Source organism: Neopelma chrysocephalum, unplaced genomic scaffold (genome assembly GCF_003984885.1).
Source record: "Neopelma chrysocephalum unplaced genomic scaffold, ASM398488v2 Primary Assembly neopelma1_24, whole genome shotgun sequence".
In the NCBI taxonomy this organism is placed as follows: Eukaryota; Metazoa; Chordata; class Aves; order Passeriformes; family Pipridae; genus Neopelma; species Neopelma chrysocephalum.
Window position 1 is genome coordinate 45,002,242 of NW_020897693.1, and position 21,767 is coordinate 45,024,008.

The 21,767-nt window shown below is 38.6% G+C and overlaps 2 protein-coding genes across 5 annotated transcripts in view; one reads left to right on the plus strand and one right to left on the minus strand.

Moving 5' to 3' along the window:
• Positions 1–65: 65 nt before the first annotated feature.
• Positions 66–19,417, plus strand: CCNK (cyclin K). Of its 3 annotated transcripts, XM_027673944.1 has the most exons (12): positions 66–191; positions 1,988–2,254; positions 3,247–3,328; positions 3,925–4,056; positions 4,907–5,012; positions 5,154–5,211; positions 7,337–7,506; positions 9,011–9,297; positions 12,472–12,505; positions 13,101–13,175; positions 15,321–15,949; positions 18,812–19,417. In XM_027673944.1, the coding sequence occupies exons 2-11, from the start codon at positions 2,058–2,060 to the stop codon at positions 15,941–15,943; spliced, it is 1,764 nt and encodes a 587-aa protein (XP_027529745.1). In that variant the 5' UTR covers positions 66–191; positions 1,988–2,057; the 3' UTR covers positions 15,944–15,949; positions 18,812–19,417. The 3 variants fall into 3 exon arrangements, with proteins under 3 accessions (XP_027529745.1, XP_027529743.1, XP_027529744.1); XM_027673942.1 differs by lacking the exon at positions 18,812–19,417 and having other exon boundaries at positions 15,321–16,643; XM_027673943.1 differs by lacking the exons at positions 66–191; positions 18,812–19,417 and adding an exon at positions 233–394 and having other exon boundaries at positions 15,321–16,643.
• Positions 16,376–21,767, minus strand: part of CCDC85C (coiled-coil domain containing 85C) — a 111,695-nt gene continuing 106,303 nt past the window's right edge. For both annotated transcript variants that reach the window (XM_027673946.1, XM_027673945.1), the window contains exon 6: positions 16,376–20,496. In XM_027673946.1, the coding sequence (XP_027529747.1) occupies positions 20,407–20,496 (90 nt within the window). In that variant the 3' untranslated portion in view covers positions 16,376–20,406. The remainder of the gene's footprint in view (positions 20,497–21,767) is intronic.

Consider the following 21,767-nt stretch of genomic DNA (forward strand, 5'->3'; position numbering starts at 1 on the left):
CTCGGCGGCCATTGGAGGGGACGGGATTGGGCGGGGGGGTGTCGTCCTCGAGCGAGACGCCCTTCCGGCGCGATGACGCAGCGCGCAGCCTAGCCTGGCTCCCAAGATGGCGGCGCGCAGGGCGCGGAGGCCGCGCTGCCGCTGAGAGGTCCCGCGCTCCGGTGCCGTCCCCGCCGCTCCCCGTGGGCCTTGTGAGTGCACGGGGCCCGCCCGGGCCGAGACCTGCCGCCGGCGGAACGGGGGGAGGGAGCAGGGACGACCGTGGTGGGGAGCGAGCGCCTCCGCGGGCACCGGCAGCGCCGTGTGCGGCAGGCGGGCGCGTCTGGGAGGGGCTGAGCAGAGCTCGGGGCTGCAGGGGACGCGGCCGCGCTCGCGGTCGGCGGGGTCGTCCCAGGTAAGGTGGAAAAAAAACCGCGATCGAGCTCCAGAGCTCCCCTCCGGATTAATGGGGCGCGTAAATAGGCAAGGAAAAGCTTTCGTTGTTCTTCCCGGGCGGTGCGGGCTGGATTGGGACCTTGGAGATGGTTCGTTTGGGATGTTTGCGGGGTGATGGTTTTCATTCATTCCCAGTTCTGTGATCGGAAATGCTTTCGCTGCTTATAGAAGTGGATCTTGTCGCTTCGGGTGCTTTCGATGTTAATAGCTTTTTAAACTGTTTGGATGTTAGCAAGTGAAATAACTCGTAAGGAAGAAGAACCGTAGCAGTAGTAAAAAATAGCGCTTTTTCTAGTAAATAGGATGAGAATGTGCGGTCGTGGCACGGCGCGCTTTTGTTGGTTCTGGAAAAAGTTTTTAGTAGCCATTTCCTTTTTTTTGGTGACAGTTTTCATCTGTCTGTGACCGACACCACGCATTGTGAAGGTCCTTCCGAAACCATCGTGGGGCAAAGACAGGTTCCTTTATTCTGGAAAAGAGAAAGTTTTTGAAGTCGAGCGAGGTGCTGATTGTCGGCATCGGGGTTTTTTTGGCCGTTCACGTGATCTCTCTTCCGCTTTCGGAAGAGAAACGTCTGGAAAAGCAACAGCTTGATTTTAAGAGTTTTACGTTTGGTTTTTCCTGTGGCTGTTCAGCACAGAGCGAATATATTGCATCATGTGTTAATCACTGTTTGTTATGCAAACCCTTGCAGGTGACTGCAGTAATTTGTGCATAGTATCTGTATTTTGTGGAATTGCAGTAAGTGGTTTTGTGCCTGAAAGAAATAAAGGCGGCAGCAAGTCTTCATTCTGTCTTTAAATTGAGGCGTGGCTGAACATCGGTCAGAATTCAGTCACCAGAAAGCTGCTGCAGAGCTTTGTGATCCGAGTGTTTGTACACAAAGTGCCGGTGAGCACTGGCGGCTGGCACACTCTTGGAGTGTCATCAACTGCCTTGTTTTGGGGGTGATTTTAGATGCCTCCTTACCCTGCAGACTTACACCAGTTGTCTTGATCTTGGTATCTGAAGGAACACTGTTTTTGTTACTTTTTTTCCTTCAAGTAAACACAAGTACAGATCACTTTACAAAGCTTTCTGCCCAGTGGTTGCTCCTCTTAGCACCAGGGATATCCATGAGAGCAGGCAGGTATCTAAACAGACGTTCAGACTTACCTCACCAATGGGTTTTGGGTTACCAATAGTGAGTAGATCCCCCCCAAATTTTCAAATCTTGCTGCTGCCATCACTGAATTGGGTGTTCCCTATTTTTATGGACAAAGTAGGTGGAAATTGTTCTACTAAGAAGAAGCAGATATTGTTTATTATGCATTCCTGAAGTTTCTTTATTAAATAGAGAATAGCAAGGATAACCTATGACTATTTCTTTGATTGTGTTTGCAGTATATGGGGAGGATAAGGGCAAGGTTATATATTACTTGTCTTTGAGCACAAAAAAAGTCCTTTCCAATGGGCAAGGATAAACGCTACTCCTCTTCACTCCTCTTTGAGTAAGGGGTGGGGGGGAAAGTCCTCTCCATTTTTAACAAAATCCTTTTGTCTTTTCTTAAAGGTCCTGAAGCGACTCTCTGGAGATTCCCTTTTTGAAAACTTAAAAAGCAAGGACAATTCTGTTTTAATAAATGAAGGAGAATAAAGAAAATTCCAGCCCTTCTGTAAACTTGGCAAACCTGGACCATACAAAGCCATGTTGGTACTGGGATAAGAAAGATTTGGCACATACTCCATCCCAGCTAGAAGGGCTTGATCCAGCTACTGAGGCTCGATACCGCAGGGAGGGGGCCAGATTCATATTCGATGTGGGAACACGTTTAGGGCTGTATCCTTTAAACTCATATTGGTGGGAAATGTTTGTATGAATGGTGGGTTTTCAGAATAAAATGTACAAGAAGTGTCATGTGCTCAGTTAGCTGTTCAGCTATTTTTTAATCATTTATAAAAAATATTTTTGTGTTTACTTGCCCTTTGATTGAATGTTTTCCTGTACAATTTTTATCCATTCAGGTTACAACTGAACCATTTTGGCAACAGAGAAGTAAGATGATACAGACTTGCCAATTAAGGATAACTTTTGTCAGTTATGAAACTCAATATCTTACTATATTAATCTGTGTAACTTCTCAAATTTTTAATTTTGCACTCATTTTTCTATGGATTGTGCATCTGAGGCTTCCAACCTCTGCCTCCTCAGTCTTGGTTTATGGTGGCTGGTTTTTTGTTCGGTTGATTTGAGATTTGCAACTTTGTACATGTTAGTGAGTCCTCCCAACTGTCCCACTCTCTCATAGACAGCCACTTAAATTTTCTGCTTCCCACATTTCTATGCTTCTTTTAGTCTCCTTAGTTCTTTGTTTAATAAAATGTGGTGAAGATTAAATTTTACTCTTCTTAAAGAGAAGGTTTTATTTGCATTTGTAGTTCTGAATAGTTAGTACTTTCCTCCACACCAACACTTTAATGTGAAGTGATAATTGTTCTGTTCCTTCATGTACCTACTGCTGGTTTTGACCTTCTCTGGAGCAGGTACAGTGTAACAAGAGGATAACCTTTTGTAGGTCCTTCTGTGGGACTTTGCACACCTCCAGTAAATGCTTTAGGTATCTACTGCATCTGGGCTGAATCAGTATTTACACAGCTTTAAGGGGTTTTGTGGCTTTTTTTTTCTAAAGCTCCTGTTTTACTTGCAGCGTTTTCTAACTGGTCACTGAACAGCCAATTACTTGAGGTACTTGATAAAGCAGAATCCTTCATGTATGTTTGGTTTTAAATTTGTTTTATGTCCTGTTTGAAAGTCCTTATTCTGCACCACAGACATTATGATACTCTAGCAACTGGAATAATTTATTTCCATCGGTTTTATATGTTTCATTCCTTCAAACAGTTTCCAAGATATGTAAGTATTTAGAATATTGATGACTTAATTCAGTGATTGCACTAGGGATGGACTACTTGAAATTCTGATTAATCACTTGGGTACTACTGCTGTCCACCCTTCTGAATGATGGGAAATAAGCATTTTGTCTTTTAATCATTACAGCTTAAAATACACTGTTCTTGCTTGTTTACACATTTCTGTTTACACTTAGAAGCATATTGACATTGCAGTTATGTCTTGCTGAGACTGTTCTTTGAAGACAGTAACAGCTATAGTGCTGGCACTTCTGTATTGGCTGAAAGGAAAAAAAGAAGTGTAATACCATCTTAAAACTGCTTGACAGACAATGCTGAGCCAGGACAAGTTGTGCTTTGGTTTTCTGACCTTGAAATGAAATTGTATAAAATGGACAGTCCTCCAAAATCTGTATCTTTCCTTTGAGAAAGTAAAAGTTTAAATTACTGCTTTATTAAAATTAAAATTAGTATGCGCATTAGTCTTTCCTGGGAGACTTCTGCAGAACTGTTAATGGAAACTGGCAGTGCTTTTACAATGCTATATTATATTGCATATCCACATGTAGACAACTTTTTGAAAGCACTTTCCTTTTTTAGGTGACAGGAGCCTGCTGTCTCTTCCTAGCGGGAAAGGTTGAAGAAACACCTAAAAAATGTAAAGATATAATTAAAACAGCTCGTAGCTTGCTAAATGATGTACAGTTTGGGCAGTTTGGAGATGACCCAAAGGTAAAAATACTAATGTTGAAATGATTTCATCCTGTTGTAGTCCAGCAAAGTGGCATACGTGCTTTAGAGCACTGGCTGATTTTCAGTTGTTCTAAATTAAATTAGATGTTCAGCATGCACTTATGTCTTTTCTGGGTGAAGTGATGGGTAGCTATGAAAGTAGTTCTTCCTAATACAAGTAGCTTTGGGAGCTTACTGGAATAATTGTTTTTATAAAAAGTTTACATTTTATTTGATGTAGATTCTGATGTTATTTTGCAAATTAAAGGAAATTTCCACGATGATGAAAGGAAATTTGAGTAATGTCAGTCAGAGCAAGAAATGTCATCAAGACATAACTCATATTTGACAATCTTAATGTGATTTTAGGAAGCAATTAATAGCAAATCTTAAATAAGAGAACTAGATCTCAAAAGTATTGAGAGGTTTCCTGTATAGAGTATTGACTTAGCAAAACTATGCTTCTCTCAAAATTTCCTTGTTATAAATAGCAGAAGTTGCTGAAACTCATGAGAGAAATGTGATGAGAGCTTACATTTTTGTTGTGATTTTGTATATTCGGCACTTCCGTGCTGTGTCTGATTCAGTTCATTCTGCTGTGGAGAAAAAGGAATTTTAAGCCCCACATCCCCTGTCCTCACTCAAATAAATGTGAAGAAAAGGTATCTTCGTTTAAAATAATATTTTAAGTTGGAGAGATTTCTGTCCTCCTTGGAGACAAACCCTAATCAAGCAAATGCAGACAAAGGTCATTGTCTGGAGGTGCTGTGTGGTCATGCTCTACACTGGCGTAAAATATCTATGGGTAAAAGATGGAATAACACTGTGGTTACTTTGTAACATTCTCTAGGAAGAAGTGATGGTCCTTGAAAGAATCTTACTACAAACAATAAAGTTTGATTTACAAGTGGAACATCCATACCAATTTCTTCTCAAGTATGCCAAACAACTCAAAGGTAAATTATTGCAAGCTGAGCAAGTAATGCCTGTTATTAATTTTTAGAACTTAATATACATTAACAGTACAAGAATATTCTATTTCAAACTATTTGTCCCTCCTGATTTTATTTCTTAATTTTTATCTGCTTGTTTTTCAGGAGACAAAAATAAAATTCAAAAACTGGTTCAAATGGCGTGGACATTTGTCAATGACAGGTAAAATAGTCTAGGAAGTTCTTTGAAAGTGAAATAGTTACTGTTGCTAACTTTGTTGTAAGATTAGATATTTCTTTGACAAAAGTTTCTTATTTGTTTTCTGCTTGTCACGTTTTCCTTGTCATGTTCATCAGTTTTTCTTTCCATCATTACCATGATAGTTCCATTGACCACAGATTTCGGAATGAGTATAGAAGTAGACTATTAAGACCTTTCCAATTTTGTGGTAATGATTTAGTGCTGCATTTAAAAAAAAAAGTTAATGTTTGAAAGGGCCAAAGCAAATTGTAGATCTCCAGGATAGAAGCTGGCATCTTGCCCAGTCTGTGATATGTAGCACATTCTGAGAAAAAGAGGTAATTTCTCAATTCCATCATGTTGATCAATGTATTTTTAATGTGGTATTTTGGTAATAGTGAAGTAGCCATTAAATTCAGTAAGGAATACAGTTCTTAGCACTAATTTACAGTTTCTTGAATAATGCATTTGTAATACAAGGACTACATCAATTAGCAGGAGTGTGTATAGAAGCACTTCTCATGTGTAGTGTCCTATTAAAAAACACCCAACCAAAACAACCCGACACACTTTAGTCTTGTTAAGGAAGATTCCACAGAGCTGGGCAAGTTAATTCACCGAGGATGCTTAAATGTAATTTTTCATTTCCATAGCAAACTCTTAAGAAAATGTGTAAAGTGGCCTGACTGCTCAGAAATGGTAAATACATGGCTTTCAGTCATGCCTACAGCAGTAGAACATCATAAAAAAGAGGTTTGAATTAGCCTTGTATGGGTTCACATTCTGTAAATATCACCTAAACTCTCCAAATTAATTTGAGGAAAATTAATGTGTATCTCAAGAGATGTTTACTTCAGCTGCTGTCAGTCTTGCAGGTGATGATCTTACAGGTGGAACAAAATTATGGCATGACTGTCACTGCTAAGTTTGTCAGGGAAAACTACTGTAGTGTATCCATCAAAATTTTGGCACTATTGTACTTGGGATTAGATAGTGTTTAATAATTTTTAAAAATTAATAATTAAAGAAAATGCACTTCAGAAAAACACTTGTATGGAGTTGGAGGGATTGTTCCAAATAATGCCTAATACTTACCTCTGTTCTGAAGAGGCTGTGTTGTGCTTACTTAATAAGCACCTTGTTAGAAGTTTACATGTTTTCTAGGATCCCGGAAAAATAATTCTGTACTTTGCACTACAGACCTTTAGAATAGGGGATTCTGTTCTTAGCACAGCCTCAGTGAATTCACAAAAACTCAGCTGGCTAGCTGGATCTAAAATTCATAAGTAGATCATATGTTACAGAATCTCCCCAGATCTTCGTTCGCGAAGACTGGCCGTTATATATGGAGAAAAAAGGGAAAAGAGAGAAAAATTATTTCTAAATTTAAAATTGGTACCAGGAAATAGTAACTTTGATTATGACAGAAACTTATCGAGTTAATATGAATAATACCAATAATATCAGTTATTTTATCACTAGCTTTAACAAAAGCTATTCAAGAAATAACCTTTACAGCTTGATCTAAAACTCACATTGCCCTTACAAGTTGATTTACAAGTTCATGTTGGCTGTTCTCTGGGTTTAGGGGTTTCTTTTAGCACTCGTTTACATTTTATTGACAAACATTTGGAAACTAAAATCCAGTGTGGGTAGCATTCCTTTACCAGTGCAATGCAGTGACAGCACACAGTTGTGTAGCAATGAACATGAACACTTTATTTAATGAACACTACAGGTGAGACTGTAGCTGCCCATACTTGAAATATAATGCTGTCTTTTCACTCTTTTTCCATATAGTGTTATGGAAAAAGTTAGTGGTTTTAAACCCCAAACTTGATGTTCTTGTGTGTTGTATTGCTTCTGTAGACATATTCCCTCTGTATTATCTGTGTAAAATTACCTTGTTTCATGATAGTGGTGGCACAGAAACAGTTTAGTTTTGTAAACTCTTCTGTTTAATAAGGCTCTCAATGCCCAGGACATTAAGAGTGTGGTGGGGATTTTATACACTGTTAATTATAGCTGTTGTACATTAAAGTGTTGTACTTTGACATTTGGGTAATCTTCAGGGTTGTGTTTTGTTTTGGTTTATTTTATATTCTAGTCTCTGCACTACCCTGTCCCTGCAGTGGGAGCCTGAGATCATAGCTGTTGCAGTTATGTACTTAGCAGGACGTTTGTGTAAGTTTGAAATACAAGAATGGACATCAAAACCAATGTACAGACGATGGTGGGAGCAGTTTGTCCAAGATGTTCCTGTTGATGTTTTGGAAGGTATGAAAACTGTTTACTACAAACAGAGGAGTATTTCTTTTAACTGTGTGACCTAGGTCATAAATAAATGCAACTTGCTTTTTATCTAGGTTTTAGTCTAAATAATTATGTGTCGAGTATGTAACTCAGGTAGTATGTGCTATACCTTAACCAGGTTTTAAATTGAATTTACTAGACCAGCTTAATCTAGAAGCGTATTTACGCATCATGATTAGTCTTCTGGTCAATATTTGCTTTACAGCTTGTTTAGTTTATAAATTGTCGTGGTATGTTTTCAATTTTTTAATGATTCCCTTCTCCCCATTTTAAATGTGGCTCTACAAACACTGGAACTAATGGACTCTGGTTTCCAGTGGTTTTCTCACTGATAATTGACCTCTGACTGAATTATGCTAGGTTAGGGTTTTTTTTGTGGCTTACCATAACTGAGGAACAGATTATGGGGGATGAATTCAGATAAGGGATGAGGTACAGATCTTTTTTATCAATACAGCTCTCTTAAACTTGTCCTCTTGAGGGAGAGAACCCCAGGGAGTTCATAAAATAAAGCAAGACCTTTCTTGACTCTGTTTAGGAAATTGTGGTCATGTGGCCACTCGTTTGTCTTCATTAAAGTTTTTATTGACGTAGAAGTGTCAGGCTAAGCATGCTTTAGTACCATGAATTGTTTTAGAAATATTCTTTAAAAATTTATGGTTGTCACAATCTGGCATTGCATTCTAAGAAATTAGAACACTATGTGTTGCTGTTCAGGTGCTTTAGCCTTTGTTGCTCTTAGAACTTAGGTTCTTACAGTTCTGATTTCTTAAATGGTTACTTGCCTTGGCTTTATTGCAGCTTTTTTTCAAAGTTCCTTCACTTTCAGATAGATCTTCCTCTGAATCCATGTCAAAGAGGGTTGTAGAATGAGAATTTCTGCAGTTTCTGCTATAGCAATAGTGAATGCTTCTGGAAAGAGCTCATTTGGCTTTTTTTAGGAAGGTTTTCTTTTCTTAAGTGCTGTTATTGCACCTGGTTATCAGTTGGACCTACATGTTTTCTTGCTCCTAACGTGTTGGAAGAAGATATTTGGTCCTTAACTTAGCTTCCTGAAACTTTTTTGACTGGCCTAACTAGATGTGTATCTTTTAGCATATCACGGTCTTTCACTCCCTTTCTTGCTGTATTGCAGTATTGTTAACATGGTTACCTGGCTCTCCAGGCACACAATAATGATATACAATGTATTAATACTAAGACACTGTGTTTTTCTGAAAGGTGTGCATATACATCTACATATTGTTCAGCATAGGCAGAAGAAACTCAGAAATGCAAGTATAAATTGAAAATTAGTCTGTTTAAAAAAAGTCAAATCTGTATTCATTGTGACAGTGAGTAATATTTGCAATGAATTTTTCCAGATTTGATGTCCAGTAAAAAGCATAGTTGATAACTGTGTGTTAAATGTACACTTGTACATTAAAATGGTATAATACTTTGGATTTCTTTTTTCATTATTATTAAGATATCTGTCATCAGATCCTGGATCTATACTCACAAGGAAAACAGCAAATGCCTCATCATACTCCTCACCAGTTGCAGCAGCCACCATCTCTTCAATCTACACCCCAGGCACCTACAGTACAGCAGTCACAGCAGTCCCAGAGTTCAGAGCAGTCACAGACTCAGCAGCAAAAAGAGTCGCAACAGTCAGCACAGCAACAGCAGCAGCAGCAGCAGCAAACACAAGCACAGCAATCTAAAAAGCCCTCTCCCCAGTCAAGTCCTCCTAGACAGACTAAAAGACCAGCAGTAAGTTGAACTTTAACTTTATTTTCAGGCTGATCTGATGCCCACTTGATTTAAAGGCCACAGTGTGCAGCAGACTTGTCTTTGCTTTAAGAATGAGCCTGGTAATTAATTTTATATGGCAGATTTTCATTGGTTATATGGCAGGTATGTTAATGCAGAACAGCCTTTACAGTTTTGGCATATCACATTCTTATTCCACTTGAGGCAAAACCAGTGGAGAAATAGCATGAGCTATTAAGGTTCTCAGTGTTTGTGGTTCTGTGCTATCAAACTTTCTTGTTTTCTCTATTAAGCAGGCATGGTTAGGGAAGGTTTCTTGTGCTACACCTGAATGTAGAGATGTGTATAATGATGATGAAGACGTTGACTCTTTGATTGCAAATTTTAAGAGAACAGTGGCCTCTAAAATAAAAGTGTGTCAAAATTCCTAAAAACAGACTTTCAAAATAATCTAATAACAGTAGAAGCCTAAATATTCATCATACTTTAAAGTCTCACTTTGTCCGTATTATCACTTCATAACAAGTGGTCCATTAGCAGTTGGATAGTATCTCAAGTACTCTGAGAGCTTTTCCACAGTCATCAAGTTCAAATTAACCTTTCAAACTTTAATCTACACTTTTTAGGATTATTTTTTATTCACTTTAAAGTTATCCAAAGAAAGGGCGAAGGTGTTACCCCAATCTTCTTGCATGTACTTAGCAAGAGGAGTGCTTTCAGAAGTAAAATCTTTGGAACAAGTCTATATAGGAAGTAAATTTTGTACAGCTTCTACAGCTTTTGCTCTAACTTGTAATTAATGTGGGCCCAAACTAGAGAGCAGACATTGGGGGAAAAAAATCAAACCAACCTAAAAAACAAATAAAACAAAAAACCATGAGGAAGCAGCAAATGCTCAAATGCTCGAATGAAATGGATTTGGAAGGGTGCAGCATCTTCAGGATACCAGCCTCCCAAAAAAGACAAAAATTAAACTCTGTAAAATGTTGATCTTGTAATTGCAAAATATAGCCTACTACAGGAAAACACCTGCACTGAAATTTTTAGTTGTTTCACTGAACTTTAGCACTGTGCAGGATAGAAGGCTGATAACGTGTTAATCAGCTTGAAAATTGTGAGAGCTCTTTATAGGTATTGTGTATTTCTTTTCATGCTTTTATGCCATCAGCACAAATTCTGTTTGCATTGTCAGACCTCTAGGGCAGGGAATTCTCTTGGCACATCAGAAACTAGCAATAACAATTTGGTTTTTTTGATGTGCATTCATTGGATGTTGTTATGAATGCTTGTTCATTCACGTAAGGGCCTTTACAGTACTACTGATTTTGCCCCATCACATGTTCTAATGAACTACTTCATGGAAAAAAGTGATGCCTTTTGCATGAATACTATCTGTTTTTCTTTAACAATCACCTCTGGTCAAGCCATCAGAGAAACTTACCTTTTCTTGAAATTAGTTTGAGGTCTATCACCTAATAATTAAGGAAGGAAATAGCACAGATAAAAAGTTAAATCCTAGTACACTGTAGTCATCCACAACAAATAAAAAGCAAACGGTGAGTCAACAGGAGTTTTGTAGGAACACAGCACAAACAGCACGAATTGGAGAAAAGCAAATATGGTTATCTGAAATTGTTCCATGTTAACAAATGCACAGTAATTTAATTTCTTATCACCTGATCAACTGATTTCACAGAATGACTGATCTTTGGAAAAGGTCCAATCAGTAGTGAAGATTTGCTTCTGTTTGAAAGTGCAGGAAGAGTTGATGTTTGTGTGCAGTGTTACAGGCAAGGAATTAATTTAGAGCTAGAAAGTCAAGAAAAGACCACTCAAGTAAAATGAAGGCAGCAGATGAGTTTGTGAGAGTCACCAAGAAAAAAGTATGTGTGTTTGAAATAGAAAGATAAAAATTGTCCTTAAAAAGCTGGAAAGCAGCTGGAAGGTGTCTGGAAAATTGAAATTACTATCAAAGGAATATAAGAAAGAGGTTGTCTCAAGCAGACAAAAATGGGACAGCAAAAATTTTGAGAATACCTATCAGAATTAAGGAAAATTTGTTGTTTAAGTTGAATTGAAAGGTATGTCCGTTCTTGCTGTGTAAAGTGAAGGCAACAGAGCAACAGTTTGTGAAAGTTAAAGCTACTAGAGGTAAATAGTCCCTTAAAAAACCCTTTTCACTGAAAAGACGTAGAAGCTGTGTACCATGCCCCTCTGACCTTTATCATTAATTTTAAACACATTTATACTTAAAATTTCAGTTAAGTTTTCTGCTTTTCTCTGAGACCATTAAGTCGTCATCTCAGTGGGACTGTGTAATCTGGAAAGATTTTTTCTTACTCCATTATCTGAGATTCTTTAAAAAAACTACAATACACCAACAATCAAACAAACAAGAAAAAAACCCAACCAGAAACTTGTGATTGGAAAGATGATGTGAGATTTTGTGGGTTTTGCTCAGAGTGCATACATCTTTTTTGCAGGCATAACATTTGGTTTTTATACAATGCTTTCCATCTGAAGGCTTCTGAAATGTTCTATGCAACACTTTCACTGCCCTCCTGTCCTGGTAAATAAAGCATAAAGGCCTGAAGTGATTTTGGCAAAGGTTGAGTGACAGGTCAAAGCAGAACCGGGAATAGAGGCCAGGTTTCTTGTTTTCAGCTCAGTGAGCAGTGTACCGGACCATGACAGATGTGCAGTGGATGATAAGTACATTAAATGAGATGCAATAGACCACAGTGAGAACAGCAGAAAATGCTGTCTCTAAAATACCTGCTATTTTTCCAGTCTTCTCATTCTGCCAGTTGAGCTGGGCTTTGCCAGTGTGATTTGACTTTGTTCAGTGTTTCTCTTGCATCTGTCTAAAGACACCATAGAATCATTTAGGTTGGAAAAGAGCTTTAGGTCATTGACTCTAACTGTTAATGCTGCACTGTCAAGTCCACCACCAAACTATTTCCCCAAGTGCCACATCTACATGTCTTTAATACCTTCAGGGATGGTGACTCAACCACAATATCTGACCACCCTTTCCATGATGAAATTTTGCCTAATATCCAATCTAAACCATTCTTGGCACAACTTGGGTCTGTTTCCTCTTGTCCTGTTTACTTGGGAGAAGAGACTGATTGTAATGTCTTATTTTAATCTTTTTTTTTCCTCTCCAAACAGGCTGTATCTCCAAAAGAAGAAACAAAGACAGCAGGTAAATATTAGTATTCTATTCATATTGCTTCCATTTTGCTGTTTAAACTAGAATAAGTTATTTGCTGACATGCACTTTGTTTGCTTACAGGCTTAGCAATTCTAAACTATTTTGATCCTGATAATGCATCTTTAAATATATACTTTAAATATATTTTTTAGAAGTTCCTAGCTGCAGAACTTGAAATAATTGAGTATAACTGTGCATCAAGGGTCTCATAATACAGTCTTAATTCAGTCAACTTCTTCTGAGATCTGTTTCAACTATTTACAAGTTAAAGTTTTGGACTAGAAAACATGTACTTGCTCATCTTCAGTTACATACTGTTATTGGGACAGTTTGTCTCTAGTTAAAGTCGTTTGGACTTGTGGGCATGGGTTCTTTTGGAAGACTTGTATGTGATACTTGATGCCACTTTATTTATACAAAGATGTTGATTTTAGTTTTCTTTATTAAATATACCTAGTATATAGGATTTCCACTGTACTTCTGTATAGTGTAATATGATGTGATAATCATTAGTGTGAGATCAGAGTTGGAATTTGGAAAATATTGCAGAGCAATAACCAATTAGGAACTGACAAATGTTTTTTAGAACCACCGCCACCATCTAAAATTCCTAAAATTGAAACTTCACATCCACCAATACCTCCTGCACATCCCCCTCCAGGTAAGCTTTTATTTGCTTAAACACATTTACTCTTGTTGTTAATTGCCTTGCTTTTCATTCAGGTCATGGTAGGTAACAGTGTGGGGGCAGGGGATTGTTGCCTTGATTAATCAGCTTGGCAAGTTAAAATGTAAGTTCAATAAGCTCTAGAGGGAATTTCATGTTACTAGCATGGGCTTTTCCAGACAGAAGTAAAAAACTTATGATGGAAACAAGACTATACTGGGTGGACAAGGGCAAAACAAAGCTGCAACTCTTAAAGGCCTAGGAGACTGAAACTAATTGTCAATAGCAAGCAAAAAGCAAAAAAGGACTTGTGATCTCAAAAGGAAGGCAGATGCCATATTAGATTACTAGATGGGCTTCCAGCTGTCCTGTAGAAGTCCTCCATGCATCTGTATTCCTATACATCTGTAGTATAGGAATTCTGCAAGTGTGTCACTTCTAAAAAATACAAGGGATACGTTCTTTGCTGCACATCAGAAGACTACTTTTTTCTGCCAGAGAACAGTAACACTGCACACATGCCTTATGTTTGCAAAGAAACTGTACTGTTGTAAAAATGTGCTTCCAGCGCCTTGATGCATTAGCTGTCCTTCCAGTGACCCTTAAATATGACATAAATATTTTACAGACCACGGTCCATAATGTAACTGTAAGATGACAGCTCAGAACAGGAAAGTACAAGAGAGAAAAGCAGTGCTCTGAAATACAGTAGGACCATTTTTCCCAGTTGTTAAAATCTAATGAAGAATGAAAGGTTTTTTCTAAATACTATGTTCATTATTCCTTCAGTTGTTAAATCCTGAATGCACATCTTGCATCCAGAATGGTTCTGAAAATAAGGAAATGGGGAAATTACTGCTTGCTATAATTTAGGAGCTAGAAGTCATTGAAATCATAGGTACCACAGCCAGCATACCCACCTTGCGTGGTTTAATTATGTGGCTGTCCTAGGGGATGACTTTGCTGTTAAAATTATCACTGTTTAGATAAGGTAAATCCTATGTAGGTAGGTAATGGATTTATTTCCCTTGTTACCTAAAATTTTCCTCTTTGAATTTGTTTCTACAAGTATATGATTGTATGAGCATTGAGACATTTTCAGAATAGTCTTTAAAGGGCAACTCTGTGGAAAAATCAGGTGAAAACCAAGAATGCATCATGACAAAATTAACACAAGTACTAGGAGATGGCTTTATCTCAAATTTCGTTTCACACTGACAGTTTAGTGTGCCCAGAAACGACTGCCCTATACCTGCGTCTAAATACCTTTTCTTACTGAACAGTGTTTTAGATGCTTATATCAAGATGCCCCAAAATCTTTTTTGTTGGCCATTTTAATACTGACTCTGTCCATACAGAGAGGTTGCTATTAGATCAGTCATCCTAGGGGTATTATTTACTTCTTAGAGTCTGCATTAAGAGGGGGAAAAAGAAAAATTCTTATTTAGAGAGAAGACAGCTTAAAACATGTCCTTTCCAGAAGTGGCCAAGTATAATTCTTTAAAATGAACTTCTGAAGAGTGTCAGGTGCTGAGTTCCCTGAAACTAATCACTGGAACAAAGCTGATAAGATTTTATGTCCTTCTTACTTACCCTCCAGTTTTCTTTTTGTCCTTCTTTTGGTTTACAGGTGTAGAACTGAGTGTTAAAGACTTGAGACTTTGGCCTGTGTTCTCAAATAATATTTCCCAATATGGGAGGCAGGTGAAGTGCAGAGGGTAATCCCAGGACACCTCCTGGACTATCAAAGAGGTAGAAAGGAGGCCTAGACTAAAGAAGATGGAAGCACTGATCAAAAGAGTTTTGGTACCTTGGATCCTATGACTTTTTAAATCCAGTTGTGATTCCGTCCATCCAGTCTGCTAATTCTGCTGATTGTACAACAATATGTAAATTACAAAAAATAGTAATAGGAAAGGAAGCTGAATTTAACTATTAGAATGGGAAAAGCTGATCTTGAAGCTTTGTTAGGCAGCTTAGTTGGTTTTCAATGACTTAAGAAGGTCTGACTGGATACCATGTGGCATTCAGAGACAGAGAATTGAGTTCTCTTTTGCTATGTTAACTGGAAGAAAAATACAAAGTATTGAGAAGCTGTTATTGCCACTTCAAAAAAATAAATGAAATTTTCTTTTCCAGAGCGCAAGCCTCCTTTGACAACTGCAGTTTCAATGGGAGAACCAGAGCAATCTACTACTGTGGACTCAGTAGATATGCCAAAGGTCCAGATTCCTCCCCCTGCTCATCCTGCCCCAGTACATCAACCTCCACCTCTGCCACATCGTCCCCCACCCCCACCCCCCACCAGTTATATTACAGGGATGTCTACTACAAATTCTTACATGTCAGGGGAGGGTTATCAAAGTCTTCAGTCAATGATGAAAACAGAAGGACCAACATACGGAGCTCTACCACCGGCCTATGGACCACCAACTCATCTACCGTATCATCCTCATGTCTATCCTCCCAACCCTCCACCACCAGTTCCACCTCCTCCCCCTGCTTCTTTCCCCCCACCCAATATTCCACCTCCTACTCCTGGATATCCTCCTCCACCTACATACAATCCTAATTTCCCACCTCCAAGACTGCCTCCAACTCATGCAGTACCACCTCATCCACCTCCAGGGCTGGGAATGCCACCAGCTAGTTACCCCCCGCCTACTGTTCCCCCAGGTGGACAGCCACCTGTCCCACCTCCAATTCCACCACCTGGTATGCCACCTGTAGCAGGACTGGGACGTGCTACATGGATGAGATAGCATGAGGTAATTTGCACGATACCTTTATGTTGACTAGGCAGGAGTAGCTAGCCAAAACCTACATTGTAAAGATGAAGAGGAGGGTAATCTGTATAATTTAGATGAAGAAATGAGAGTAAATGAAAATTTAGCTGATCTGTTTGCAGTATTGTTTATGGTGAGTTATATAGGCTTTTAGATTTTAATCAGCTTTGCAGTATCTATTCTAACTTTATACATTTGACTTAAGTTTAAATTGTCTTGACTTATTCCAGCACTGGATTACTTTGTACTAGCAAAACCAGCCATATTGGCTCAATTATATCAGTAAGAAGAAAATTTCCTTCTAGAAATCAGTGCCTATTTTTGAGTATCAAAATAGCCAGATACCATGATATGTGATCTATAACAAGAAACTTCATTTTTAGTAATAATTAAAACAACATGATGTCAAGCATGAAAGCTGCTTTATTTAAGGGAGATTCTGAATGCTAGCTGACTGGAATAATTTTGAGGTGTTTGCCTTGCTGATAGTTTTGGTTTGGAATGTACTGGTATCTTAAAATATTGTATGTTTACACCTATTTGCAAATTCCTGTACATAATATATATATTTTCTAAGTGTTGAAGTCTGAATGTAACAGCCTACTGTGATGTACATCATAGTTATAAATGGGACTACTTTGTTCACTCTACCCAAATAAAATTGGTTCTGAATTTAGTGGATTTCCAGATTCTTCATATTAGTTCAGAATTCACAACTATGGTACTTACTGCAAGATATTTCAGCAGTGGTCTCCCAAATCTTATTCATCAGTTTATTTAAAAAGAATGTATTTTATTTTATTCAGCTAGAAGTATACACTATCACAATCAATTTCTTACTTCATTTTTACTAAAATATTTCAAATGAATGTTTTACACACATTATCAAAAAAATCTGTACTATTACTTTCCCTCCCCAAAAAAGCCAGAGTGGTTCAATAATAGGTAAAAACGCGTGCTAAGGTCTAAAGAATTTTGCTATATACACAACAGCAGGTGCTAACTTTTCCAGTTCTTTGTAATTCATATACAGAAAATATAGCAGGGCTGTAAGATCACAGGTTTAACAGAAATCAAACTTTAAACTGATTTCTAAAGCAGCACAAATAGACTTTCCCCACATTATGAAAAATATACAATTTTATCACTTTACAGTCATGCACTTTGAAAAAAGATCAGTAGTACTCTTCCCCCACAGTTTCTAGAAAGATAAAAGGTCACTTTAACACTGATTTCTTTTAATATCTAATATTTGGATAAAAATGTGCCATTCTCAAACAAGGTTGTGCTCGGCAGTCTTATCAAGGTGCAAAGAGCAAGCTGAAGCTGGTTACACTGCAGCATTTCAGGAACTGTTAGGAAAATGCTGCTTACTTCAGTCACTCCAACAGAAGTCAAGGATGTGATTTTACTTTCCTTAAGCAAGCAAAGTCCTTTTGTAAACAGTGGATGCTTTCTTTGCCAGAGGATTGCAGAACCCAGGGCTTCAATCTTGAGGAAATTATCTTGGGCTATTGCGCCAAATATATCAATTTAATGGCCACTATTTCAAGGGATGCCCTCCTCCAACCTAATGTACAAAGCTCCTCAGGTAGTTTTCACTGGAGACTTAGCACATAGGTTAGTGAATTTAAATATGCATCTAAAATACCTTTTTAGACAGCTGAAAATTCAGTACCCAAGTCATCCCGTAAAGTCATTGATCATCATTTTACCCCAGGAAGACACTTCATAGCTCAAATAGAGCTAAGTATGATGAGTAGCAAGCTTAAAAACCTCCAAACAGTAACACCCCAAGGTACAGCACTGTTGTGTTCTTCTGCAAATTCAGTCATGCACATCTTACATTGAAGATGTTGCTGCCAAATAGAATCTTAAAAAATCAATGGGCAGTACCCTAAGTATAAAGGTTGTTCAGATGAACTGCTGGCTACCCTGTAAACTGGCTCTTCAGGATTACTGAATTGACCTCAATCGCAGCACTGTTTCCCTTGTAGGTGAGATCTGCAGGTAGAACAAAACAAGCTTTGCTTGAAGTCATTGAATAGACTTTGAGAGAAATTTGATAGCAGGAAATATTTGAATGGGAATTATGTAGCTGGTGAGACCAGTAATCTGATTAATGTAGCTCTTCTCTTGTTGAGAGGACCTGCTAGCCGAATATACCCCTTAAATAGCAAGCATGTCATCAACACAGTTAACTCTCTTCAAGTGCTGGCAACATTTGTGTTGCTTTAGTTAAAATTCACTGACATAAATTAACTTTGTTCCAAATATACTTAAATTCTCTGCTTAATCCAGTGATTAGATGCCACCAAAATTAAAATGGGCTTTCAAGCAGATAGATTAAAGTAACCCTCTGTTTGACATTAGATGCTAAGAAAGAATGATGCCTCTGCTTTGCATCACCTTTTCTGGTATGGAAGTCTTAAGGTACAAATTGTACACCAGGAAGACAAGTAATCATCAATGGTGACTAGAAACTGGAGGTCAAAACAGAAAGCAAAGATGAGGAAATCCAGAATCCTCTAAAGTTGCTGTGCCTTAAGGACGCAGTCAGACTCTAGAATGGATTTTTCCAGACTCCATGGGATGTAAATATTATTAGACTAAGAGCTAGCTAGCTCAGTGTTCACTGACTGAGCAATAGTAAGAAATAATCTACTAGTGAGCGTGTGAGAATATGCGCTTGTGTTTCGGGGGTGGTTCTTGGTTGGTTGTTTTTAAATAACCTCCTCGACTGTTACATTTTTATTTCTGCAATGAATAATGACGTGGTTCTTACTCTTATGGGTTACTATGTATTTTGGTTGTATTCCTTCTCTATTTTTTTACTGGTTACAGGTTTTGGCTCTGACACTGCAAATTCTTCACCCAGGCAGCTAGTTTATTGTACGCCATGGGACCAATTACCTTTCATAAGTTGCAGCATGGGCTCCTTGGTATTGTATCGGTGCTCCTTGTTAATACAATACCACAAGTCAAGAACTCAACTGGTAGAACAAATTAATTTAAGAGGAAGAACCTGTCCAGCTAATCCAGCTGTCTGTAGCTGTGACTGATTCTTACAGAGAATAAAAGGAAAGGAATGGTGTTTGAGGTCATTACATCTTCAAAATAATCACTAAAATCAATGCAACTTTTGAAGAGGAGGCTTTGATCTTTTCACATGCCTGTCTTTAAAATTATGTTACAGAAATGAGTTCTAATAACGAAGCCCCGCTTCCTTGGACTATTGGGAAAGAACATCTAATGAAATACAGGGACAGCTGCTGTGACAACTTGGAAAAGGAGGGAGTCAAATTCTTACAACTACACAGGCAGCTACTCCACAATAGCAAAATATAAGTCCCATTGTTTTATATACAACCATTTGAAGAAGGAAAAACTCACTTGTTTTGGTTCATTCACAAAAATAAAGCTTGAATGGCAGGAAGCAGTCTCACCTGACAGCCCGTGTTTATGGAGTTTTTATTCAGCTCTGCAAGGTTGTTGTTTGGTTACCTTACACAGGAACCAGTAAGGTGAGGGATCCAGCAAGAACATTAAAAAAACCCACCCAAATCTTCCTTATGTGAAAGATGAGCTGCTCTTGAAGATCCTGTGAAAGCCATAAACACTGCTAGGATGGCAGTTTCTGCTGAATTACTTTGTAGTGAAAGCTTTACAGGAAAAGCGTTGCCATATTTGTAGGGAATACTGGTGTGTGGCTAAGTGACTTCATTCACATTACAACTGCAGAAATCTTGTGTCATTTGTTCATGAAAAATAGTTCATTATCAGCTGATATAGAGTCTCAAGCCTTTCTGTACGCTTGTGTGATGAGCACCACCATACAAAGTATGGTGGTACAAGTGTTTTTAGCTTGCCACTCAATGTTTTACACAGAGCCTTGTGAAAACAGTTGCATGTCATTCTTCAAAAGAAGGACCTCCAAAAAAAGTGTTAGCAGCTCATGAACTTGGCAGGCAGTAAGCCAATGAATTTGACTTGCATTTTCCTTGGAAGGTGCTGCCTGGAGCCACTAACCCAGCTATGAATCACTGACAAGTGGGTGGACAGGAGCAGTACAAACGGTGACTTCTCCGCAGGTCAAGGGTTCTTCTTGTTCCTCTTAGAAATTCTCTGGAGTTAGTTAATTCTACAAACAGACCATTACAACAAAGCAGGTTTGGACTACAATACAAATGATGCAAGTCTGGCATTATTGGATGGTTACCCATTGAACAGTAGTTCCAGAGCACCACAGCCTGGAAATCAGGCCTTTAGCTGCCATATTTACACTATTGTTACAAAAAAAAGCTGAAAAAAAAAAGAAGAAAAAGGAAACCCTGAAAAAACTCAACCCCAAATCCCAAAGAACAGGCAGCCAGAAACATTGAGCTCTGCCTCTTTAGTCTTCACAGAATCCATCACTTCCAGTCACCAGGATGGTGTTCCTACAAGGGACCCTTGAACTGGTTTCCTGACAGATGTTGCCTGATGGAGGGTTTGGAGCTCGCAGCATCACCCAGCTTTCGCCAGACAACCTGTAAGAAAAAATAAAGTCATGGGGGAGAGAAGACAGGGATTAAAAAAACCCAAACATCAAAGCCTCTGAGGAATTGCAGTATTTTTTAAATTGCAATCAAAGTCAAAACCAGCCCTTTCCTGGATCTGGGCTGCAATTCCCAGCAGGGACACTGGATGGCATCTGTGCACCACTTTCCAAGAAAAGAAACCATTGATGCATTTTTCTAATTAGTCCCTCTTGAAATTAGAATCGTTTTTGCCTGGGGTAATAGTATAAAACAAATACACTAGATTCAGAAGTTAAGTTCAATGGTAGGTCAACCCTGCCATGCTTACAGAAAAGATGCTACCATGAACAGAAAAGATAATGAAAAAGATAATGATTAAAATTATATACACATGACTTTCTAAAAACATACATTTTATTCCTCTAGGGCCACTGGGGTAAGGGAGACTATTAAAAAAAAACAAACTGCAAAACACTGCTTGAATCTACATAAAATGAATATTTAAAGAAAAAACAGCTGATGAGAGACAAATAGAAATGAGTCAATTTGGGAGGATGAAGTTATGGTATTTTACCTTTCCCCTAGCATAGCTATAAGGGACTGTGGCATCAATATCCTAAAAAGCAGGCCCTAATTTACTCTGGTCTTGGCTCTGCTTATAGGGATCCAGCAACCAAAGTGAAGTGCCTCAGCCCTTGCCAAGGATGCTCGGAGTGATTTAGTTCTGCAAGATGCATTTATGGTCTTTCCACCCTCCTTTTAGGATTGAGGTGTGTTTCAGAATTTAAAACAGAGCATTAGGCTCCTCTCTACTGCTGGGAGGCACTAAATGATGCCACTTGGGCTGACCTCCAGCGTGGGCTGCAAAAAAAGAAGGCTCATAAGCATCATCCTCCCTGCTGTGGGCAGTCGAACAGCACATCCCCAACTGTAGGCACCGTGCAGCTCGGGCTGTGCTCTAGCAGAAATCCCAAACTCTTTGTTCAAAGCCAGAGCGTGGCCAAGGTGCTTTGAGGCTGGAGGCAATGCCACGACAGCAGACACCCAGCAGACACCTCAGAGCAGTGGTTTGGTAGAAACGCTCACCATACAGGATATGCAGCCAGCTCAGTTAACAGTGTGGTTGCCCAAAACATTGTGCTAACAGCACCCCACATATCATAACAAGAAAATTCTCCCTCTGATGTTATCTTATGGTTTAGGCTCAAACCCATTCAAGCTGTGCAGCTTTAAAGATGGCAATCAATTGCTGCTCGGCCCAAACCGCATCCCTAAGGGCA

What these genes read in the sequence shown, in the direction of transcription:
- CCNK (XM_027673944.1), top strand. Translation starts at nt 2,058, where the DNA reads ATGAAGGAGAATAAAGAAAATTCCAGCCCTTCTGTAAACTTGGCAAAC. An exon ending in TGGACATTTGTCAATGACAG is followed by an intron (nt 5,212 to 7,336) that starts GTAAAATAGTCT and finishes TTTATATTCTAG; the next exon opens with TCTCTGCACTACCCTGTCCC. An exon ending in TCCTGTTGATGTTTTGGAAG is followed by an intron (nt 7,507 to 9,010) that starts GTATGAAAACTG and finishes ATTATTATTAAG; the next exon opens with ATATCTGTCATCAGATCCTG.